Raw genomic sequence first — 25267 nt, forward strand, 5'->3', positions numbered from 1 at the left:
ACCCACAGAACCCACGAATACGTTATGTTGGAGGACAAGGGGAATTCGGATTGCAGATGAAATTAAGGGTGCGAATCATACGACTTTAAGAAAAAGATATTATTTTGGATTATCTAGGTGGACCCAATGTAATCACAGGGGTTTTTTACAAGCCTGGCAAGAAGAGGGAGGTAGAAGAAACAAGGGCAAAGTAATGTGACATGAGAAAGACTTGACTGGCCACCGAGGGCTTCGAAGATGAAAGGAGGCCACCAGCCAAAAAGTGTGGACAGTCTTTGGAAACTGGAAACGGATTTTCCTCTAGATCCCCCATAAGAAATAAAGCCCTGCCAACACCTTGACTTTCAGACTTCCAACCTCTAGAACCATAAGATAATACATTTGTGTTGTTTTAAGTCACTAAGTTTGTGGTGGTTTGTTACAGCAGTCACAGGAACCTAACACACTCCCAAGCCTCATTTTATCAGAGAGCCACTTAAAATGTGAGCAATCCATTCTTAGCATGATGCTAAGGTACCATCAGGACCTACTCCCCTGAAGCTGAGGACAAGGGAGTGGCTAGAATGCATCTGGAGCGATGGCAAGTGACCAGCCCCCTCTCTCGTTTCTCAACAGATTTAGCAAATAAAAATCCTGGATGTCCTGTTAAATTTAAATTTCAGATAAACAATGAACAGTTTTTAGTATAGGTATGTCCCCAATAGGGTCCAAATTAGACATACTTATGCTAAAAAATCATTCATTTATCTGAAATGCAAACTAAACTGGATATTCTGTATTTTATCTGGTGACCTCAACTGCTGGATAAACCACATCCTATAGCTCCTGTGGAGCTCATCGACAATGACTCTTGGACAATGAATCACAATCTGCATGATGGCCTCAGAGACCAAGGAGGCCACAGCCCTTGCCAGAGACCCTTGGCCACCTAGTACAGTAACTGGCCTCCTGGAGTCTTGGACTCACAACACCCAAGTACCATGAACAGGTTTATGGGCTTCCCTGACCTCTGGAGTCTCCCCAGGACCTCCAATTACGCAGTTCTCAGGGCAGGAGAGCAGAGCAGGCTCAGACTCTACTTACACATCACCCCACCCCCACCTCCCACTACATGAGGTCACGGCTGACACTGGGTTGGTGTGGACTCCCTCAATCTCAGGGGACTGTAACTGGGTGCATGTTCCAACAGAGCCTTCCTGTTTTGCCCACACACCGCTTTTTATCCCCAACCCTAATCCCAGCGTCTAAAACATTCTGAGGCAGAGGGAATCAATGAGCTCACTTTGTCCAAACCTCTAATATTCTAGGGGAGAAAAGTGATGGAGGAGAAATTACACAGCAGGCTAGTGGGAAAGCTGGGACACTATAAAGGTCCCGGCTCCTTCTTTCACACAGAGACTCGTGCACTCAGTGCCCATTCACTGAGTCCCATTCTGCAGGGACTAGAACAGTTACTGGGGATACAGACAATAAGATGAGTTTTCTGCTCTCCAAGGAGCTTCCTGGCTGGCTGGAAATGCAGGCAAAGCGGTTAAGTGCTAAATTGAACGTAGTGAAACCAGAGCACAGAAGAAGGAGTGTTAAGAATAGCCAGTGTGTTTTGAGCGTTCCCTGTGTGTCAGGCACTGTTCTTAGTGCTTTACATACGTTAATTTATTTGACCCCCATAACAGTCATAGGCACTTTTACTGTCTCCATTTTACAAATGAGGACACAGAGGCACAGAGTGGTTATTTAACTTGCCTGAGGTCACACAGTTAACTGTGTGGCCTTGTTGAGATTTGAACCCAGAGCTTGTGCTTCATCACTACCCATTAGCTCTTCGCTGAGTAGGGAAGTAGGAGGGGGCAGAACAAAGAAGGGAGGGTTTATGAATGATTTCACTGGGGAGGCAACACTTAAGCTGGGCCTTGAAGTAAGTCCAGGAGTTTACAAGGCTGGGGTTGGGGGTGGGGTGAGTGATGAGCCAAACAACTATTTCCCTCTCATCGTCTAACAATTTCCTAGATGGGGAGAGAGGTACTCGGATGCCAGGCAGAGAGGACCCAGGAAGGGCATGCAGTCCTGATGAAGAACAAAGTCCCATGTTTGCTGAGACTGACCTATCAGAGACCTGTAAGCCCCATGTGGCTGTTTAAATTTAAACTAATCAACATTAAATAATACTTAAAATTCAGTTCCTCAGCTGCACTAGCCCCATCTCAAGTGCCTACCAGCCATATGTGGCTGGTGGCTATCCTCTTGGACGGCACAGAGAGAGAACACTGCCATCGTGGAGGAAAGTTGTGGTGGACGGTGCTGGTAAGGAGTGGCGCAGTTGGATGGAGACCCGAAGGGGTGATGGGGAGGCAGGTGCAGCTGGCGACCATGCTGAGAAGCAGGGAGGGCACAGGGCCCAGAGGGAGCTGGGACAACACGACCAGCCTCTTCCAGCAGCAGGAGCTCTGGGCTTCCTCTTAAGCTCTGACGTTTGCTAATCAGGAAAGCACCAGCTAATCAGAGCAAGCAACACCACATAATAGCACAGCCCAGTGACACTGGCCCCTTCTTCCCACATGAAAGGCTCAGCTCTGATGCCAACAGCACAGCAACTAAAGCTCCAAATGTCACGTCAGTGGGGAACTGGAAAGAAATTTCCCCTAAATTCCTGCCCTTATCTCCATCTCCCTTTTATTACCAACTGGAAGTCATCACAGGCATTTCCAGGACTTCAGTTTTATGAGCTAAGAGAAAGCAAAGGGGAGAATGAGCCATGGATGCCGCCTCCGCCACCCCTCCCCCAGGTGGGGGTGGGAGGGGGAGTGGAGCAGGGCAGCCAGGCCTGAGTTCAAGGGCCTGGGCACTGCAGGCACTGCCCTCCAAGGGCCCTGACACACCATCTCAGGGCCGACCCTCAGTCCCCTCGTGTAGTTTCAGAGAAAACCTCAGAGACTGAGAAGCCAGAAAAGCAGGTATGGGCTTCTTCACTGCTGCGCAGGGAACCAGCCCCAAAACCCCTTTCAACAGAGCTGGCCCTGCCCGGGCGTGTGGGGTCCCCCTCCCTCCTCTGGGCTCAGACCTTTATCTCCGTACTGACACAGGCCCTGAAATTCTCTGTTTATGTCTCAGTCTCCCCTGAAGTCTGGAGGAGGTGCAGACCTGGCCAGGAGAGGCGGGAGGGGTGTCTGCACTATCGGGCCGCCGCTTATCTTGCATTCTCACTGTGTTCCTCATGCCAGGAACCCGCACGCCCAGGATGCTGGGCAGGAGCTGTGAGGCCCAGAACTTCCACAGACGGGAAAGTCATGTGTTAGTGGTAAAAATGCTCTGAACACATATAGGAGATTATGAAATGCATGAGATAGATTTTGGGGGTCATGGCTCCATAGAAGAAGGAGCTTGCCTGGCACTGAGAAGAAAGCGTGCAGGAAATCAGAGGTCTGTAACCGGGGTAGGTTAGCTCTGTGCACCCAGACACTGTGCATGCATGGCCCGTTTCTCACACCGGAATTCTCCTCTCCCAGCTCTTCCCACGGCTGCCTTCTGTTCAGGCAGCTGGGCTCAGATACCACCTTGGCAGGAAGGCCTTCCCTGACCATCTCATTTCAGTCTGCCCCCATCCCATGCCTCCTAGCCCCTCCCTAACTCCCAGCTCTGCCAGATTTTCCTTCAGTACCTATCTTGACCTGGAGACGCTCCGTATCTTTGCTTATTTGATGATTGCCTGTGGTCCCGGCTGGAATGTAAGCTCCCAGAGTCAGGGGTTTGCCTATATTGTTCACTACTGTATTCTGGTACCTAAAATGTCCCTAAATATTTGATGAATACATGAGTAAACCTCAGTTTCCTCAACTCTAAGAGGATTCTGAGCCACGTGTTCTCCAAGGTTCTTTCCAGTTATACAAATGAGCTGTTTGAAGTGCTGCCAGGTTTTGGGCTGTTTGGGAATCCTATGCCAGGAAGGCTCATTATTTCAAGTGACGCCCCCCCCCCCAGGTATTTTTCCTGAATATTTGGAACAAATCATGGGTTCTGAACGTAAAAGTGAGAAGGAAAAATAATGCAAGTTCTTCCCTGTTTTTCTCAGGCTCAGGGCTCACCCCTCCTCTCCAGGGACCAGTGATATCCACCTACCTGTTCTGGACGAACTTGGGAGTTGACCAGAAGGTAGACAACTGAGTCAGACAGGCCAATGTTTTTCATGAGAAATAGTGTCAGTGTTTCTTCATCTTTTAGGATATCCCGAATTCGTATCCCTCTTCCTGTATATGAATGAAAGAACAGGGTGTTGAATGGGGAATAAGTCAAAAAAGGGAGAACATGTAGAATCGATAGGAAACATTTCTAATTGGCTCTCAGCAGAAGGCTCTGTTCTTGGGTTCCCTGGGAGCTTAGAGGTCAGGGACCTGCCAGTAGGCTGTCACCAACATAGTCACGGCATTTACTGCTGACGCAGCCAGGCAAAACTTAGTGAGAAGGCACAGAAGGTGGAAAAAGTTAGCTCAGGGCAGGAGAGGGGTCATCAGATGCATTGTGGAGTTGGTCCAGAACAGTGACTCTCAACCAGATGGGGGTGAGGAACTAGAATGGGGCAATTTTGTCTCCCCTGGGAATATTTGGCAATGTCTGGAGACACTTTTTTTTTTAAAGATTTCATTTATCTATGAAAGAGAGAGAGCACATGAGAGGGGGGAGGGTCAGAGGGAGAAGCAGACTCGCTGCCGAGCACGGAGCCCGATGCGGGACTCGATCCCGGGACTCCAGGATCATGACCTGAGCCGAAGGCAGTCGCCCGACCAACTGAGCCACCCAGGCACCCTGGAGACATTTTTGAATGCTGCAACTGGGGAGGTGCTACTGGGTAGAGGCCAGAGATGCTGGTAACACATCCACAATGGACAGTTTAACCTCCCTCCCCACTACAAAACAAAGAACTGTCTGGTCCAAAATGTCATTAATGTTAAGGTTGAAAAAGCCTAGTCTAGAATGAGAGGGCATACATGCTGTGTCCACACTGTGTTGTCATGGGGTAGAGGGCTCTTCCTGGCATTTCTGTCATCTCAGCTAAGATTCTAAGCTTGGTGTGCTGACATGGACTAGGAGAGATGGGCCTGTTTGGGGCAAGAAAAGCTTCAAGTGGGAAAGAGGGGGTGGTCTATTGCCTGGACTTATAATTTCGTGCCCTGATCAGCCCCAGTCACATTCTCTCTGGCTTCCCCCAGGACATACTAAAAGCAGAAATTTTTTTGTAAGGAGGCATAAAGGACTCCTAGCCGTTAAGGTAACCCTGCGGTAAGTGATTGAACGATTTGTGTCTGTACTTTGCACACCTCACAGGGATATTGTGAGGGTGACTCGGAGTAAGGACTGTGAAATGGCTAACTCCCAGGCCTGAAAACAGCGAGCCCCCTCCATAGATGCTTGTTCTCATTGCATTAATATTTTGACGCCTCCCAGGCGCTTCACCGCCAGGGTACCCACCTCCGTTGCCTGCTTCCAGGGCCAACACTCAGCCTCAAGTGGGCCACTGCCACAGTTCACGGGGCGCTGGCCAGCAAAGAAGGTTACAGGCCCAGACTCTTAGGAAATCATTTCAACATTAAGGGAAAGCGTCTGGGTTACATGAAAGTGCCCATGTCTACATCCCAACTCCGCCCAGGAGCCTGGTTGACTACTTATCTCTTAGCTCTTCTTTAATTAACTCTAATTATCAAATGTCCCTGCTCCTCCCTGGTCCTAACACCCCAGCACCCCATCTTCTCTCCCCCAAATTCTCCCTTCACCAGGCGACCAAGAGACCTACCTTACCCCTCTGAGTGCTTGACAACCTTCCCTTCTGTTTTTGGGTTGTGCCTTTCCCTGAAGAGCCTGGTCCAGATGGAGGTTGCGGCCAATTTCTTCTTCCAAGGGGGTGGGTCAAGCCCACGGGCCTGCCCACGCAGCTAGGGCAGGGGCAACCAGTCCTGAGACTCTGCTCCACAGCAGCATCTCTGGAGTCGTGCCACCAGCCAGGCTCACCGCCTTTCCCACAGGGAAAGCCGAAAGGCTTCAGGGGAACCCGAATACAGGAGGGAGCCCTGTAGCAGGAGGGGGTCTGAAAGGGGCTGCTCTATTTTATTCTTGCCTTCCCCTTTTCCTGATAACATAAGTCATGTCATCTTCCAAACCCAGCTTCCTTTCTTCCTTCCCCTGGATGCCAGCTCAGTTGTTCTTCTTTCCCCAATCATTTCTCCATAGTCAGCATTATGTTATATACCGGCCTCACTGACACCCGGGATAGACACACACACATACACACACACACACAGTCTCTGGAGAGTAGGGGGCTATGGACCCTGCTTTCATTATACCCCTCCCTCATCATACCTAGCAATGCTGGGCGCACAGATGTAAGCCCTTGAGGTCACCTCTCTCTGACACCCAGCATGAGAGCGTGACATGGAATCAGGGCCTCGATAAATGACTGTGGAATGACAGGAGGCACCCAATAAATACCTGTTGTCGTGACCTGAGAGTCGGGACCCCATTTGACTGTTTATCAATTCGTTATTCTTTAACTCAGTCACCTGACCTTCCGTACGGATATCTTGCTGGGGAGGGTAGCCATTCCCCCCCCCCCCCACTCACCCAGGTGACTGGGCTGCCATGGCCCTAGGGGGAAGCAGCAGGAGCGTGCTGGTTCCACACACCTGCAGAGGGGTGGGGGCCACCCTGTAGGGAGAGTAAGAGGTGGCTGATACCAGACAGAAGCTCCACTAGACTCCCGAGGGAGAAATGTGAACTGGGGGCCTGAGGAAAGAAAAATAAATTTTGTTTAAAATGTGGTTCTTCTTGTTCGCTTCCCTGGGAAGAGGCTGGGGGAGGGGGCTGCTGAGGCCCACGGAGCTGAGGGTTGGGGTGGGAGAGAAGCCAGGAGAATGTGTGGGGCTCATGGGAAGAAGGGGTTTGAAGTTGAGTGAGAGACCACAGTGCTTGCTTGGGCGTGAGAGGGGAGGGGGCTTCACGTCTGGTGTTTTACCATTAATCCTCCCCTGCTGAGAATGCTGTAGGACAGGTTTGCTAGGAAAAGAGAAGGCCGCCTGGGTCAACCGTCGGCATACTTTCCCAGGTGACTGGGGACTGAGAGGCAAAAGCACATACCAAATGACAGCCGCCCACCTCGTTCTCGAAGCCTTTACCCTCCACTGGGGCTTTGGGCCAAGGATTCAATGTTCACAGTGAGCAAGGTCCCCAAGTGACCCTGGGATGGACCCTGATAGAGTCTGCCATGTTGATGGTGGGCCTCGGTTGCTGGCCTGGAATTCCTTCAGAGACTTTGGGGATGGTCCCCTGTCCCCACTTATGGCCACCAAGGTCAAGGGTGCTGCAGCACCCTTTGTTCCCAGCCTCCAAATTCCTTTGGGGAGCCTTGGTTGACCATTCCCCCCCACTGCCCCCCGTCTCCCCAGACCTCTGAAGCTGGTCTCATTTGGAGAACTTCCCCCACAGCCCGAAGGCCAGCAGAAGGCACCACCTGTATGCCAGTTCAAAACTAGTTCTGTGTTGGGGCTGGGAAGCAGTGACTTCGGTTCTCACATACACACGGTAGAGACCACAGAGAAATTGTGGTTTGAAATGACTTCCTTTACATTTCCTCCCAGCTGGACTCCATCTGACAATGAGACAACCAAATGAAATGTCTGCCTCATTCCAGATCCCACTGGATGAATGGGGTAGGCAATCACTCCCGGGGTCAGACAGCCCATCTCATCTGCTTCTTTAATCCTGGAAAGCAGTGCTTTCTGGTTGCTGCCTCTCCCCCAATTTTCTTACTACGAAAATGCTCTTTGTGCCCACACCTTAGAAAGTCCTTCAAGCTTGAGCTAAGTAACTCTTCTATCCAGGGCAGCAAAGAAGGTCATGTTTGTAATCTGGTCTGCAGAAACTTACTCCATAAAGTACATGTGCTACTATTTTTGAGAGAATTAAAATGTAGTGCAGTCACCTGAGCGTGCCATCTGAACATACTCCTGTCCTTCACTGCTCCCAGACGGAGAGAAGGGGGAAGGTGGCCGGGAGGGAAGAGGGTAATATTCTCCTAAGGATGGTTTCCCCTCCAGCCGGTTCTGCACTCTTAAAGCCCCCCGCTTCCCTCTACCACCCTCCCCAAGGTCTGGTCACTCTTCTTTTGGTCCTTCCACTTCTGCTCTGGGAGCCCTCAGCGTGGGCACCCACTCTGACCCATGTCTCCAGCTGCATGGGTGAGGACCCCCGGAGGGCTGATTCGTGCCATTCTCCCACTTCTCTTGTTCGGAACCCTGAACAGGAGCCGTCCTATCCAGCCTCTCCCATCCCCTTGGTAGACCCTTTGCTCATCCCTGTCATCCTCCGAGGCTGTCCCGAGAATAACTGCCGCCCATCCCTACCCTAGGAACGTAGGATGCATGCAGCATCTCCAGACCTCTTCCTTCATAGCCTCTGAGCCGCAAGGCTTCACAATCTTCCCTGCGCTGGCAGTCTTTTCTCCCACTGCGGGACAGCAGAGAGCCTGAGATTTCTGGCAGGGCTTTCTCCCTCCCAGCTGCTCGCTCATCTGCCCTCCTGGGGATGGCGGGGGGTGGAGGGGTAGGGGGTGCGGGGGAGGTTTCCAGCTGGTGCCCAGGCCTCTGCCACATCCAGCCCTCACTGTTCCTGAGCCCAAGTGGCTCTCCTACCCTGGTGCCCAGCTCCTCTCCCTGCCCGCACGAACAGTGACCCAACAGCCTGGCCTCTCATTCCTTTGGGCTCCTCATCAGCTCAACCTTCAGCTCCACCCCGCTTCAGCCACCGTGGCCACACCCAGGGGGGCTCCTTCTCACCGCTCCTGCTTGCCTTCGAAATCCTGAATCCTCAGAGTTCAGTCTTTGACCGCAGTCATCAAGCCCTCCATCCCGCTCAGTACCCCAGTCCTCAAGCAGGATCATGGAACTCCCAGAGACCTCTGTTCCCTTGTCCCCCCATCTCCCCCAGGCCATTTCAGTACTTCCGGGTTCCCATCTATCCTTATGCAGCCTGGACCCAATGCTGCCTGTTTTCCAGTCACCACCCTCAACCCCTTGCCTCCTGGACCTTCTGCAGTACCTCCCTAAAACCCCCAGCCCTGCAACCGCTCCCTCCACACCTGCTATGCCTCAGGACCCGGGACGCTGAATATCCCTGGAAGAAATGGAATGATCGTTCATATTTATGCCATAATAAACATATGCACTCTGACTTTCCTGGCCCGTTACTTGGCATTGCTTCCACATGGTCCTGGTTAGCTCACTCTCTAGTGCTCTATGAAAATGCTCCCACACCTTTCCCTTCTCCTGCTTCCAGACTTAATTTAGCCTCACCCTTACCAGAGTGCAACCTCTCTAGGCATTCCCCTTTCTGTCTCTGGACTTGCCTGGAATGAGAACTTTCCCGCCCTCCTCGACTTCCTAACTTATAAGCTGATAGAAAGAGGAGTCCTTACCAAGGTGAGCCTCATGCCACCTCTAGAGCCATTCCTTCCTGCCTCCTCTAATATCTTTTCCCACCAAATCTCCTGCTCTTTCCCATGCCTTTGGTCTCTCTGACGGGTGAGGCAAGGGAGAGGCAAGTGATGGTTGAGAACATGCAAGCCCAGCATACCTGCAACTCTCTCAGGGTGAGTCCGGAGGGTGTCCATGAGTTGAGACAAGGTTTGAAGTTCCTCCCAAACATGGCCAAGGTGCTGCCTCTCTGGTGCCTTCATGAGCAGTTCTTGAAAATCTCGAAACACCCTTGCCAAGCTGTAAGAAAGACAAAGCTTCATCAGTAAAGATATCGTTGTCATTTTCATAATAATAATAACACTGCTAGTTTTTAAGATACCACATGCTTGACCTAGGTATGACATTACCAAAGAAGAGGGCCAAGGAGAAAGGAGAAAAGGCTTCATTGTACTTATAGGCTAATAGAGCTGGTGAGCAATTTGTTCAGTTTTCCAGCTTCGGCGGGGCCAAGTCACCTCCTAACCCCATGCTCTGTGTCTCCTGCCCAGAGAAGCCTTAAGCAGGATGACATTAGAAGATGGTACCAGAGGTTTTTCCCAACTGTTGCCACTTCTCTTGAGACCTGCCCTTCCAGCCATCATAGGCATGGATAGCCATGCTTAATCCACAAGTTCCTCCCTGCGAGCACACGTGCACACGCACACACATACACACACACACACACACACGTGCGCACGCGCGCGCGCACACACACACACACACCCTCTGCCGTGGCTGACTGGATGAGGAAAACAAAGTTGAATCAATCAGCTATGTTCCCAGGAATTTGAATGTTATTCAACGATGCTCTTCCAGTTGCCTGAGGCAAGGTGCTCTGAATTGGGCAACCAGAGCCATTGTGGGCATTGAGAAGCAGGGACATTGGTCGGTGGAGAGAGGTAAATATAGTAGATGTCCAGCAAGGGACAGAGGCTGAACCCTGCCGGCCCAGCCATCCAGCTCCTGTCCCGCGCCTCCTGACGCCTGCCTGGCTTCCCCCGGCTTTGCAAGAAGGTCTAGTGTCCAAATCATATATTTCCTTCTAGAGCTTCAGCTTGGAATGGGCTTCTTTGCCCTGAAAGCAAAAGAACCTTGAATAAGCCCGTATTTCACCTATAATGAGAGTGTGAAATGTGAAACCCAGGTTTCCTGGTTCAAATGCTGAGTACAGCTGGAGTCTGAAGCCCCCTTCCCCAACTCCCTCAGGTTCTAGACACTACCAGTGCCAGTCCCACAAAGCCCCAGCTAGCCCCCACTCAGGTGTCCCCCAGGCTCCCTGATCCCACTGTGCGACCCCATGCGATCTCTATGGATGGGGAGGTGTTCCTTCTCAGGCACCTCAAGGGGACTCAGGCTGAAGTTATAGATTGCAAGTTAGAGTCTCCAAGCAAGTGTTTGCAACCCTGTGAGCTCAGCTAAAATGTCACCTCCCTGACATTCTCAGGAAGACCCATGTTCCCTCTTCTATCTTTCTATATGCCAAGGACTGGCAAACAGACACATATTACAGGCTTGTAGGCCGTAAGTCTCTATCACCACTACTCTACTCTGCCACGGCAGGGCAAAAGCAACCATAGTTTGTTCCCGGGGGGAAGGCTACCTCTGAGCATTAGGCTGATTTGCCAAGTGTCCCTTTTCTTGAGTCAAAATGCAGGTTTGTCCCAGAGGAATTATATCCAGAGCTACTTTAAGGAAAAAAACTGGAGTAACCAAATATCTGTTTCCATCTGACCTAGTGTTTATATAAGGATAGTGAAGCCCACTCCCCAATAAGCCCTTATTGGTGTCCCTCAGGTAAACTCAAGATCAGCCCGGTGGGTGAAGGATGACCCTGTGCACATCCCTGAGCCTCTGTCTATAGGACATGCTCACATCATGTTCTTTCACCTCCTGCTCAGAAAGGGGATTCCAAAGGTAGACTCTCTTCCTATGGGATTTGACTTAAAATTAGACCCCAGATGAGAGGTCATTAACCTGGAGTCCACAAGTCCCCTGAAATCTTATGCACAATGTAATGTTTTATGTGTGAGTCTATTTTGGGGGGAAGAGGGGCCATCAGTTTTCATCAGCTTCTCGGAATGCTCTTTAGCCTCCCAGGTTAAGAACTAATGCCCTCAAGCCATATCCTAAGATTTTGGGGAGTCTCAACACTTACATGGAGTTGTTATAGTTTGACACAATTCCAGGAGATTCTCCCGGGGTGGGACTTCGAAAACAAGGATTGTTCACATTGCAGAACATCCCCTGGAGCCACGGCAACATTCCTGCTGAGGGCATCGCCTTGTTGGGAAAATGGCCTTGAAGACAGGAAATGAAGACAAGGAGTTACTTATGGAAACCATGCGGGATGCCGCTTCTAGTTGCTGGGTCCTCTGCAGGAAGGAGACCAGCCCTCTGGTGTTTTTCCTTCATTCATCAACATTTAAGAAACAGGAGCATCTAATATATACCAGGCCCTGTGCTGAGTACTAGAGACAGGGTCTCTCCTCTCAAGCTCCCAGTGCAGTGGGGTGATGGACAAATGTTCTCCTAGAGGCATGGAGGGCAGTGTGGAGTGGGCACAGAAGGGGGGACGATGGAGGGATGTTAGCTCAAGATGGCTCCACAGTGTTGCTCATGCTTTAGGAGAGGAGGTTCATCTACTCCTTCCACAACTGTTCTTATGAGCACCTACCCCAAGCATGCAAGAAGGTTGCAAGTTATGGGCTCCTTTGGCAGTGGCGGGGTGGGGGGGGCATTGATGGGATTGGGGTGTGGGGGGCAGAGAGAACAAGGTAAAGAAGCAAGAGTTCTATGGATAGGAGACTGAGGAGCAGACAAGACCGCAGGAGCAGAGTATAAAACAGGCATTCACAGGCTCATCCCAGGTCCCAGGATACCTCTGTGATCCAAGAAATAATATGTTACTACACATGGCTATATACTACCCCTTCTCATTCTCGTCTAGCACCGTATATTTCATTTCCCTAAATTGGTTTCCAGAATATTTTAGGGAACCCATTTATAATCTGCTCCCTTTAAAACTAGTAAGAGTTTAGGTATAGAAAACAAAACAAAACAAAACAAAAGGACCAACAAAAACAAAAACTAATTTCATAATGCTTCGGTAACCACATACAAGTATTTGCAAAGATGTAGGACTAAAAAGTTCATTTGTATCATGCTGATGAATCTCTGTTTTTTGCACTGGAGGCAGGACATGATGATGAGTAGAGCCAATCCTGGCACCCCAAACCCCCAAGATCTTTCCAACTGAAAGGTTTGGACCTCCAGGCTTGCCACGGCTCCCCCGCTTCATGCTTACATTCATGCTGGCTGTAGAGTGGGTTGATATTCCTTAACCAGATCAAGATCAGAAATAAAGATAAAGGCCATACAAGTTCCACCACAAAGCGAATCTGGAAAAACAAGACAAAAAGACCAGTGATGCTAAGAGATTACAGGAGACACACCCACAGTGGACGCACAACTCAGCACGTGTCTGTGCAATAGGGTTTCGTTGTGGTATATTTCCTAAAGGACTTCCTTTTCTCTCTCCCTCTCTCTCTCTCTCTCTCTCTCTCTCGGAGAGAGAGAGCCGGGGGTGGGGTGGAGGGGACAGAGAGAATCTAAGAGAATCTTAAGCAGGCTCCATGCCCTGACGCAGGGCTCGATCTCATGACCCTGAGCTCATGACCTGAGCCAAAATCAAGAGTCAGATACTTAACCGACTGAGCCACCCAGGCGCCCCAGACTTCCTTCTCTTATTCCCTTTCCCTCACTACCTCTAACCTGATATATTAGACTCACAAGACTTTGTGTCCATCCGGGTTCTACTCTGCCTCTATTTCAGGAAACTGCATTAACACAGGACTTTCATCAAGGACCGAGATGTGTGCTTCAGTACTTCTCCCATGTCGCTGTGCACATGAATGCAGATTCTGCTCTGTAGGGTCCCACCAGCTCTCACATGTCTCATGAGCTCTTTCCGCCCCTCCCCATTGCCCTGCTTTCTTCTAGGGCGCACTAGATCTTGTATACGTGGTCACTGAATGAATGAGCAAAGGACTCTGAAACACTGTGATCCATAGCAAGGTCAACAAAAATCTGGGTTTACCAACGTCTTTCCAGCCACAAGTTTCTCATTGCTTAAAGGAAGAAAGAAGGGCATACTGCTGTCAGTTTTTACAATACTGGCAGAGGCTGCTGATAACAACCTATGGTTGAACGCCAGAACTGAAATTTAGGTTCGACTTAAGAGTTTAAGGACTCTTGACTCCAAAGGAAGGAGCAGTTGGTTGTTGGAGCCGCATTCCGTGGCATTGCACATGAGGGCGTGGGTTGCAGGTGTGGCATGGTAGCCGGGGAGGAAAGGGAGGAGGGGGATGTGATTTGGGGAATGGAATAGCTCTTCTACCCAACCCCCACTCCAGAAACCTTAGGAAGGAAACTCCTAAGATCTGAAGGAGGACTTGTCCCACTGGCTAAGAATAGAGACTTAATACATAGACCAGCTAGGGGCCATTTGCATGGTCTTTAACCCTTTGTCATTCCTTTCAAAGAAATGTACATAAATGCTCAGTAAAGTGGTAGACACCATAACAGGGACTCTGTAAAGGTTTATTCCTTTCCTGCTAGTAGGGTCTGCTGGCTACAGAATTACTGCAAATTGTAACATAAAGTGGTTGGGGTGGGGGGCAAAGAAAATGCACTGAAGAAAAAACAAAAAATGTTTAGGGCAGGTGGTGCTTATGCAGTTGTAACTTTTTACTCAGTGTTTTATTCAAAATATGTCAAGGGAAGATATGTTAGAGGAAACACATCAAAATATTATTATATATTATACATGATGTAGATTTTCCTTAAGGCACTCACTTTGCAGGGTTGCCCTACTGTAGGTTGCCCTACAAAGATGGCAAAGATGACACATGCTCCTACAAGATGGCAAAACATCAACATTGGACAATCCCAACCAGTGTTACAGAGACTGACCCCCGGCACACTTGATAGCCGTTGGAATGTTGGCAGTTCCCCCCAGGGCCAGTAAACCGAGGAGGAGGAGAGGGCTGAGCCTCTTCCCCAGGGACCCTATCTCACTGTTAACACTCTCGCCCTTACTAGACCTGCACAGCTGTTCCCACAGCACTCTGCCCGTCCCTTGTCTTATCATTCATCGTAAATCAGGGTCATTACTCCTTCATGGAAATGGAACCCTCACTGGTTGTGAGCTGCCTGAGGGCAGGGACCCTGTCTATCTTGGTCACTACTGTGATTCTAGCACCCGACACAGGGCCAGCTTCATAATAGGTGCCCCATAAATATGGAATGAGTGAGCCTTTGTCAAGGACCAGTCTAGGAGACTCCTTGGGAAGCTGGAGGTCAGCGACACTTTGCAGATTTAACAAACCACACCCCCAGAGGCATGTTCTGTACACTGGCTTCATGCCTTCCATCCCAGGTCCTTCTGTCCATGAGTAAGATCAGGGAGCAAGTCTGGCAAGATCACAGGGTGAGGGATAGGAGCAAGCAATGAAACCGGAAGTCGTTGGTGCTGTCTTCACCGAGGAAGTGAGGCAACCAGTCCAGATTCCACACATCTGATTCTTCCCCTTAAGACAATTGTGTGCAACCTTGGCTTTCTCCCAAGTCAGTCCGCTTCCTTCCATGTAGCAATGTCTGTCTGGGAGTAGTCTGGTATGTCAGACGTTTGGGATTGGGAAGATCTGGGTTAAGAATCACTTTCGGGCTTGTTTCATCACCAAGGCTCAGTTTTCCTATCTGTGAAATGAGACTATTTTGTCCTTCAGTATCCCCTAAGGGTTGAATGTGTCAGTCCTGTGGGTTTTATCTGGCTCTGTTCCCTATTAGCTGTATGACTTTGGGTAGCCCGTCCAGTCGCTCCATGCCTCGGGACCTCATCTGTAACATGGGGGCTGGTACCAGAACCTGCCTCCAGAGCAGAATCTGGCACAAGGTAACATTCAATAAACACAGGCCCTTTATTCCTGACCCTCACTTCCCACAAAGACCACAGGGACGCTGTAGATCACAACACACAGTACCGGCTGAAGAGCAAGGGGGTTACCATTAAAATGACCTGCAAGCTCTTAGGCCTGCCCCCCACCCCCTCACATTCATGTTTTCTCCCCTTCTCTCTTTCTGGATTCAGAACTGCTCATTTGCCAGGTTGGAAACATGGGGCTTCCTGAGACACTGACCACTCACCGATCCCTGCTCCACCTGTTCTCGGGGCTTGGACCAGGGGAGGGATCAGCCAGCCTGGCCTCCCTGTCCCATGGATAAAACACCCAAACCCAAGCTGGTGCACCCCACCCTCTTTGCTGTGTTCCTCATACACTTTCTCCTCTACTCACTCATTTTTTCCTGTATTTTTGAAGTATCTGGTCTTTGTAAGGCATTGTGATTTGAAGCCACCCCTCAGTGGGGGTGGGGGGGGGAACCAGATCAGAATTCTCATTCCTTCCTTCATTCTTTGGCGGGTCCTAGGACGAGTGTGGCCTTGCAGGTGTCCGCCTTCCCCGCATCTCTGAGTTCGGGCTGCTGGTTCCACCCCAGGTCCCTGCCCCTCACTTGACCACCTTCTTTGAAGGCAGCTCCCAGGTGGCTCCTGGCAGGAATCAGGTGGGGGGAACGCAGGCCATGCCCCACATCAATTACCCAGGTTTCTCTGGGCGTCGGACCTCAGGTTGCTTTTTGTTTGTTTGTTTCTAACACTTCCCAGGTAATTCCAATGTACAGCTGGGCTGAGACCCACTGGAATAGGTAGTGCTTGGTAATCTTGGACAAACGTTTGTTGAGAGGTCCGTGTTATTGTTCTAACTCTGCAAGGGTTTGTTTTGGAGGGGCTGCATTTCGCACTCCCTCCTGCACAAAGACCACCGGCCGTTCCTATCCAGCCAGGCAGGTCCTCACAACAACCTCTCCCTGTGGCCCCCGCCCCAGTCGTGCTCTGCATCCCCACCCCGAAGCGGCATCCTTGTCCTTGATGCTAAACTGTGCACAGGCATACCCCAGGGAGAAATTCCACAGCGTAATTAAAAACATGTTTTCAGGGCAGCTCTGACTCCCCCCACCCTTTCCCTTTAAACATGTCTGTAACTTTAATTAAGCCCAGCCAAGGCTCAGAAGGGGCCGATGGAAAAAAAAATTTTTTCCCCCAAACTGGTATTTCCTTGTTCTCTCTCTCTCTTTCTCTCTCTCTTTTTTTTTTTTTTTTTGCTTCCCCTCCCCCTCTCTTTACCATTCAATCTACACGGGGGTGGAGGGGTTGCAGGGAAGGGCAGAGTTGTGCTTGTTGTTTTAAATCTCAGCCAGCTAGATTTCCTTCCCTCCTAGTCTGTTTCCAATTTAAAGGTGGGTAGCCGAGGCTTGAAACGGGGCTGTCTGAGTCTCCCTCTGGCACCCACAGCCCAGCCAGGATTCTTGCCTGGATGAATACAGACCCAGGACCTGGGTATGCTTGCGGCAGGCTGCCCACCCTCCCTGCACCCTCCCAACTTCTTGCTTAATGCTGGGCCCCGGACCAGAGCCTGCTGCCGCACCAGGTGTCCAGGACGCCCCTCCTCTCGTGAGTCCTCAGGCCTCCCCAAATATCATGGTCTGACATGGAAGCTGGGACAAGGGGATGACACCAGGGAGGCCCGACACTGTGAGCTCTCAGGGAAAGGAGGCACACCCAGTGATCTTTATAAACTGCCCCCCCCCCACCCCGGCACAGGGCCTGGCCCATGGCAAATATGGGCAGGGTATATTTGTCCAGGACGGTGCGGAGAGCTCTTGTCATGGGAAGTGCCCGTTCTATGGCCGAACTCCTTGAGAAGTCTTCTCTCACACTCTCCAAACCCCATTTCTCTCCTGAGCCCTCAGAACTCATCCTCAGCGCCCCCCCCCACCCCGCTTCCTTCTCCACTGCTGAGCACATTATGCTGTCAGAACTTTGCGCAGGCGCGACCCCCCTCCTCCACCCGCTCTGAGTTCCCCGAGAGTGGGGGCTGCCTCTAACTCAGCAGGCTGTCCTGGCTGTATGGGCCGACCATACGGCCCAGTTCGCCAGGTCAAGTGTGAGATTACATGTTTTACCCTGGTGCCATTGTTCCTAGTACCACTTTTCACTTTCAAAACTGCCCTGGTTTGGATGATAAATTAGACAGCCACCCTGTCTTTGCAGTCTCCACGACCCCAATGTGGGGTAATGGCCATGTCTGCCAGCCCCACCAGTCACTAACCTTCGCTGAAGCCTCACTGATCTCATCAGTCCCCACGGGGACACGAGTGGTAGCTCTCTCATGGACCTGAGGTGACAGTACCGTGCCAGACACTTAGTAATACTTGATAAGTGTTAACGGAGGAAGAAAATAAAAAGGAAGGAGGAATGCAGAGATCTAAAGATTTTCATCTTACGCCCTCAGGGATTGGGAGAGGAGGAATGGGGAAATTTGGTATCTGTTTTGCCCTTGTTCACAACAGTGAACGCCCAAAACCCTGAAAGTTTGAGAAGTTAAAAACCTAGGGGTTGAGTTATGGGTTAGGTGTGTTGTACTTTCTTTAGAGTAACCATTTTGTTGAGGCAAAACCTTCCAGAAGAACCAAAAGCTTAGGGAAGGAGCCACGGACCCCTGTCAGAGCTGCTGGGGGCTGTGGAAGATGCCTCCATCTTACTCAGACATCCTGGTCATTCCCATAATATGGTGGCAGTGGGCAAGCCGGCTGGAGGCACACCAGACAGAGATCTCAAATTGCAGGCCAGCAGGATGGCATCAAATGAATGTCAGCCCAGACTAGGTCTAATCCTGGGAGCTTCCCCCAGCCAGGGTTCTCAGCCGGGGCGGTCCTATCTCACCACAAAGAGGCTGGCAACATGTTCCCTCTGGGAGCACACTGCGGGAAAGACGGAGTCCCTGGACAGGGTACACCCGCCAACACCAGGGAAAGGGAGCAGAGCCAGTGAGGGCCTCTGAGCCAAACCCTATCTTTGGAAAATAGGGTTATTCTCTGTAATAGCAACATGCTTGCCACAGAAATGGAATCATTTCAGCAGGTAAAGTCCTCAAGGGTATTGTTTGAGGGCCACAAAGAGCACACTGAGAGTAGAACTAAGTGAGAATCTTAATTTCTTACGGGAAAGAGAGGGAAAAAAACAGTTGCAGATTGGATTTTCCTTGGCATTTCATTGGCTGTAAACACCATGTGGACAAGGACCATGCTTGTCTTGTTTGCTCTTGTGTATCTGGCACCTGGCACAGTGCTTAGTGATTATTATTTGTTGATTGAAGGAACACATTAATAAATACATGAATTTAATAGTGAATCTTGCTTAATTTTGTCTATATTCATTCTGGAAGGAAAAGTCATGGAAGCAAGAGATTGAGTGTCTGATTACTGTTAGCACTTGGCTCCTGGGGGCGCCAAATAACTTCAACACTAATTTGAAAAATCAGAGTAGCTTTGACAGGGAAAGCAGCCTGAGGACAGCGGTGTTTCCCAAGTCTGAGGGGGTCCTAACTTGGCTTCTCCCTGCAGCCTCCCTAAGTCCTATCCCAGCGACACACAGCAGAAAGGACCGACTACCTGTACACATGGTTGGATTACGTCCTTTGCTATTTGCTCTTTTCTGGGCTAATGATTAAGCTATTGTCCCTCCGCTCCAAATCTAGCCAGGGTCCCTCTTCGTGGGACTGGGTGGGAGACCCCAACAGCAGCCTCACTGCACCCCTCCCTCCCAGGTCCGAGCTAGAGCTCCACCAACATCTCTGTGTTTCCAAGTGCTAAGAGTTCCACATTCTTCCCTTGGTTCCCTCAACCCTAGGGGTGGAAGGTACATCCTACACTTGTTGCCTCCATGTTACCTTGTTTGCTTTCATCCACTCAGTGACCAGCCTTGTACTTAGCTAACACCTTTTTATATTCCGGATTCTCTCTGACTGAACCCTGACCAAGACACTCAATCACAGGCCTTCAGATGCTCTACCCGTTGGCCCCATTCTTCCCTAACATTTTTTCCAACGCCCAGGAAAACCCTGCCTGCTTGTAAAAACCCATCTCAAATCGAGGCTTGGAACAAATCCATTCTCTTCATCCTCATAGCCAATCTTCCTCCCTGTCCTCCTTCCAAAATCTCCTGGCCTTGCCTGTCTCCTGTCTGTTTAATCTTAATCTCTACTCACCCCTCCTTCCTTCCCCTCTTCCTCTTTCAGCATCTTTAGTCATTTGGCGTCATTTGGTGTTTGCAAGACTGCAAGCTTGTAGTAAAGTGCATGTTTCCTTATAGGTACATATTCACTCCTTTCCAAAAAAAAAAAAAAAAAAAACTAGAAGCCAGTTGGCATTTGCATGTACACTCTTGGGGTCCTCTGATTGCCTATGGCTCTTGCCGGAACTTCTCAGGGGATATTTGGCTGGTGCTACTTTTATTGCTCCTGGTCTCAAAACACTTCAGGTTTCCCCAGCCAGACCAGAAGTGAGTTCAGGGTAGAATCTGTGTCTTTTGTTTTTACACCCCTGGCCTAGCCCAGCCCTTATATCTGCTCCCTGAGCGGGCTCAGTTAAATGTCTATGCTGGTTGATAAGTTATTGTATCTCACTGAATCTAAGACACCCTCAATTGCAAGATGCACTGTTATTTTTTTGCACACTAGGAAAGAAACAGATGTATCTAGTTAAACTATCACTTGAGTGTGAGCTGCATCCCCATGTCAGAAAGGTGAAAATGTGAAAAGCCCCGTGTACCTCATAGAATCAATGAAACATAGTGTCGTTGGTCTGGGAGGCTCTTAGAGAATGTTGTTTTCCTTTGAGCCCGTTCTTCAGGGCTTCGGATCTTCCCACAGCACCGTATGGACGCTCGAGGGCTTGTGGGCTGGACTGGCAGGGTTCAAAGCCAGGGGGTGGGGGAAGGGAGGGCCAGGCAACGGAGTCATATGCAGGGAGGGCAAGAGAGGACCATACTGTGGCCGTGCTGGGCTGCAGGTGGAAAGTGTCCATCTCTGGACAGAGAAACAGGTCTTCCTGTGAAGGACACTTGTCGGAGAGGTTCACGGAGCAGTCACCTAACCGTCGCTTCAGTGCTAAATGGCAATGAGCCCACTGACAGCTCACCTTCCCCGCCCCCACCCCACCCCACCCCCTCCACTGCTGATTTGCTCCACACCTCACTTTGAGACCACAGACTGCACTTGTTACCTTTTGCCTTTTCCTCAGGGTCCAGTTCTTCCAGAGCAAAAGCTGGATCTGTCTCACAAAGCCCATGCTGGTGACCGCACGAACAGGAGATCCCTCGGAGCCCCCCGTCGGCAGAGGGACTGGACGGTCGTAAATGGCGCTCAGAGCACCTCTGGCTCTGGCGCGGGCTGCTGTGTCCTTCTCTGGGGGATTAAAGGCTAGTTTCCCCCTGCCAAGCATAATCCCTTTTAATTCACGTAAGCCCTTTGTTGAGGAAAGCAGGCCGCCACTCTGTTGGCTCCTTCTTAGGAAGAGAAAGAGAAAGCTGAAGACCCGAGTGGCTGGGCATTTGGCAAATGGAGATGGGGGCATTTCAGGGGGAACCTGAGGGAAGCATGAGCCCCTGTACACACGGACAGAAGCTACGAGAAATTCGAGGCGTGCGGGGACCCTAGCTTCAGTGGGTCCTCCGGGCAAAGGCACCCAGGTGAGGAGCAGAGTTCGGGCTGAAATCGCACTTGCTTCTGCCGACAGAACCCCGGGGCCAAGCTAGAGGACTGCATCCAAGAAAAAGGAGTGCCTTTTTCTTCTCACAAAGGGGACTTCTGCTCGCCAAACGCCAAACCATGCAAGTGTGAGGTCGCCTCCACCCAGAGCCGCGCCATATGGGCTGGCGGAGCCCCGAGGCTGCGAACCCCACCGAGGGAGAAATCCGATCTGCAGTAAAAAGGGAATGAAGGGAATGCACAGAGAGGCCGAGGCCGAGGGGCATGAGTCCCAGCGGTGGCCCTGTCTCAGTTTCCGGCCATCCTTGGGACACAGCTGCTCCCCTGCTGTGTGGCAGGTTTAAAACTCATCAGTCATTATGCATTACTCGCTGGGACTAAACCTCTTTCTAATTATCCAAACGTGGAGAATATCAGCTGATTCTGCAAACACTTTTGGTGGCCAGTGAGTCAAGTGGGGTATTGATATTTATTCCTAGTTTTGAACCAACTTTCTGTTTAAAATTTATTTACCATTCCCTGTTATAAGAATTCTCTCTGAAGAGCCTCAAAGTGAAACTATAAACACATTTTCCCCCTTTGTTTTTAAAAGTGGAAGCAACACCAGTTTATCATCAGAGAGAAATGACGACTATTTCAAAACCATTTGGCACTGACTAGAGGAATTTCTCCACAAAAATAATCTCGAAAAGCTCCATATTTAAAAATATCTTTGGAGGAGAAAAAATTGGAAATCATGAGAATTGAGGTAGTGCATGTTTCCCTACCTCCTCAGGATAGTATAAAATTAATATCTATTTTTATAAAGTACTAATTGCTAGATTTAAATTTATATTTTTCCTGAGAATGATTATACTAAAAAAAGTTTCTGAATTACTAAGCAATAGCAAAATGCACAAAAAATTTCGTTACAGACTTGATATGAGTGTAACCCCAGACCTTTGCTCTTACCTAAAATATCTACAGTTTGATTTCATGTATTACTTGATCTTGACTCTTATTTGACATGGTGTCATTAGTGAGTCTCGGGGTTTGGAGCTACTGTATGTTGCTTTGACGTGGCCGCTCACGGCAGCAAAAAAGGGATGCCCATTTTCTCCTTTGCCTTGCTAGAAACATTTACACAGTGTCATAAAAGAGGTCCCGGTCCCATCACTACTGTGGAGTAGAAATTAAGACCAAGCTAATAGAACTTAAGCATTCAGTGGTATTATGGAATCGTTGGCTCCATACACTGAGAAATAAATTATATTTTATTAATTTAATCTCTCCTCTGAGAATCTCGCACATAGCTGGCACTAATTTAATCTTTCCTGTAAGAATTTTGGACTTCAGGTTTTTATTATTGTTCGCCTGGTGTACAGATAACTAAATTTTAGCATATGAAAATAGTGCTATTTGAAAATATATTCACCTGGAACATTTCCGCAGGCTTTCTTTCTTAGTGAGAGGAGAGAGACACTGCTCTCATGCCTAAGCAATCTTTGCCTCAAAAATATTCCAGAGCCACTCTGAGGGACCACATAGAAAGGTCTAGAATGGAAATCTAGGGAGCTCACCGTTTAAGAATAGGCACACGAGTGTTTTATCACGGCATGCCTTCTAATAGTAAAATGTGGAAACTCCCCAAATGTCCATCACAGCAGGACAGATACATGAATTGTGAGGTATTCTCTCCGTCAAAGCTCCTATAGCAGTAAGCATGAACAAACTATACCTACAAAAATATGGCTAATTCTCCCATCCACAATGCTGAGGAAAAAAAAAAAAAAGCCTGACACAAAGCATTTGTAGTCCACATTTATATAAGTTTCAAGCACAGGCAAAACATCTCTGACGTTCAAAGTCAAGATGGTGGTTACGCTTTGGGAGGGCAGGTGGCTGTAAGCAGGTGCAAGGAGTATTTCTGAGGGTGCTGGAAACAGTTTTTCTTTTGATCTGAGCGCCAGATACTTGGGTGTGTTCAGCTGGTGAAAATCAGTCTGTAAACTCAGGATTTGTACACTTCTCTGTATGTCTGTCATACTTTAATAATCATTGTTTTTTAAAGAGCAGGTGAAGGACCAGAACTCAGTGAAGGAGCCTGAGCTAGATGAACTAGAGATGATGGGGAAAGGTCTGGAAAGAGGGGTGCCCTGGCAGCCACGGAAAGGAAGAACTGTTCCTCAGTACCAAATGGCTCGAGGAGAGCGGGTAGCATAAAGCCCCCTGGCTTTGATGACTGAGCCCTGGGAGAATGGCTTGAAGGAGGCAGAACCCCGAAGCAGAGAGCTGAGGAGTGAGATGGGAGCCGGCAGCTGCCGACACGTAGCTTGACTGTGCAGGCAGATGTTGGAAACAGGAGCCAGGGGGAGCATCAGGTCAACCAGGTCTCCGTTTCCCTGAAGACAGGAGAGATTGTTTGGCCATGTTAGTGTGTGGGAAAGAGCCAGTTGAAAGAAAGATGCTAAAGTTAGTGGGGGATGATTGATGGGGTCCCCAGGAAGGGGCGGGGGTGGAATTAGCCTTGGGCAGGGGAAGGGGCACTGTGCATTCCATGGACACCGCAGGGAAGGAGGCCAGGGAGGTGCAGGTGCAGACTGACTCAGGAAGCCGAGGCTGGGAGACAGGGGAGCTCATCCTAGCGGCTCCGGTCTTCACTGGGGCATAGGAAGAATAAAGAGAGTAAGTGAGACAATGTGAAAATATTTTATGACTAAGAAATTGTCAATTTATAGAGAGGGTATATAATGGGAGAGTAACTTATAGACAATGGGTAGAGATCTCGGGAGCCAAATGAGTGGTGGATAACCCCCCTCCCACCACAGACAACGCCCCTCACACACCTGCTATTCTATTTATCTAATTAGTTGGCAAATCACAGGTAGAATCTTGTTATTCAGTTCAGCTTAACAGTTTAAACCAACAATCAGCATCAACAGAAATGTTTTCTGGAGCTTCTTTTCCCAGTTACAGTTAATTCTGCTCCAGGTGAACTGGACCCTTTCAAAGGTCTGCTGTTTTCAAAGGAAGACAAGGTCCTAGTTTCTGGGTCTCACCCCCCACCTCACCTACGCTGCACCCCATAAGGCCCCCTGTTGGTTTCCCTGTATTTCTCTCTTTCCTGGACACCCAGCCCAGCTCCCATCTCTGGAGTTGGTTCCACTTTTTTCTTATTCTTTAGACTGAATGAAATGTCTACGGACACCCCCACCTCCAAAGGCAGATGACTTTGGAGAAATGATTCATATGGAAATTAAAGATCTAGCAATGTATTTGTGTAAACCATATTGCCTGGTACCTTTGGAAAGGCTTTGCGGACTTTGGGAGGTAGGGGAGGGGAGCAGTGCACACACCCCAGTGGGAAGAACACTGCTCTAGCAGCAAATAAAGTCAAGTCATTACCAAAAGTGAGGAGGCCAATTGCTATTCCAAGCACATTTTATACATTTGCTTCAAAAGCTGCTTAGAGTTTTGCTGACTTGATGTTCAGAAAACCCACCAGAGGCCAGAGATTTTACATTTTTCTGGGTATCAAGTGCAAAATACTTAGCAGATAACAGAGTTTTGGGGGATGCTGGCGAGTGTTTCCACTAGTCTGGGCTGTTATCACGGGAGCTCTAGCTGGGTTTTGAGCCGCGGGTGGTGCAAAGTGTCTGAGGACACCAGAGTAACCTCACTCCCAGGGCCAGGCCTGCCACTCTCTGATCTCGGGGCATCGTGAACTCAACTGCAAGAACCAGGCATTCCAAAGGGCTCTGGCTAGAGGCAAGCCACACAACTAAATGACAAGCTTAAAGAACAGAGGAAAAGAGCCACTTGGGGGCCAAAAATAATTTTTGTAACCAGGGACCCGGACTAATTCAGAACAAGTTCTTTGTGGCAATCCATTTAAAAAGCTATGTAACGGCAAGAGTCCGGGTACCTGTGAGGAAGGTGCGTGCCTCCTCACAAGGCTAAGGAGGAGCTGGCGCCCGCCCTGGGGAATTGGCCATCAGGAGGTTGGCAATGGCAATCTCTGCAGACCAGGGCCACGCGCGTCTGCGTAGCTTTCAACGACAGGGGCAGAGCCTGCCTCCTGGGCAACCTGGCAACAGGCGAAGGAGCTGCAGGCGAGCCCTTCCATTCACC

General features: G+C 49.7%; 1 protein-coding gene across 6 annotated transcripts in view; it reads right to left on the minus strand.

Annotated features, from left to right (window-relative positions):
- Positions 1 to 20900, minus strand: part of ABCA4 (ATP binding cassette subfamily A member 4) — a 131638-nt gene extending 110738 nt beyond the window's left edge. The window contains exons 1-5 of one of the 6 annotated variants that reach the window (XM_027603436.2): positions 20673 to 20900; positions 12799 to 12892; positions 11650 to 11791; positions 9613 to 9752; positions 4114 to 4241 (exon numbers count right to left, since the gene is read on the minus strand). In XM_027603436.2, coding sequence (XP_027459237.1) covers positions 4114 to 4241; positions 9613 to 9752; positions 11650 to 11791; positions 12799 to 12892; positions 20673 to 20891 — 723 coding nt within the window. In that variant the 5' untranslated portion in view covers positions 20892 to 20900. Of the gene's footprint in view, positions 1 to 2677; positions 2724 to 4113; positions 4242 to 5782; positions 6324 to 6345; positions 6429 to 9612; positions 9753 to 10039; positions 10125 to 11649; positions 11792 to 12798; positions 12893 to 20672 lie in introns of those variants that run through there. The other 5 variants (XM_027603442.2, XM_027603457.2, XM_027603448.2 and 2 more) reach the window with 5 other exon arrangements.
- Between the last annotated feature and the right edge of the window lie 4367 nt (positions 20901 to 25267).

The sequence above is a fragment of the Zalophus californianus genome, chromosome 4 (genome assembly GCF_009762305.2).
Source record: "Zalophus californianus isolate mZalCal1 chromosome 4, mZalCal1.pri.v2, whole genome shotgun sequence".
Taxonomy (NCBI): domain Eukaryota; kingdom Metazoa; phylum Chordata; class Mammalia; order Carnivora; family Otariidae; genus Zalophus; species Zalophus californianus.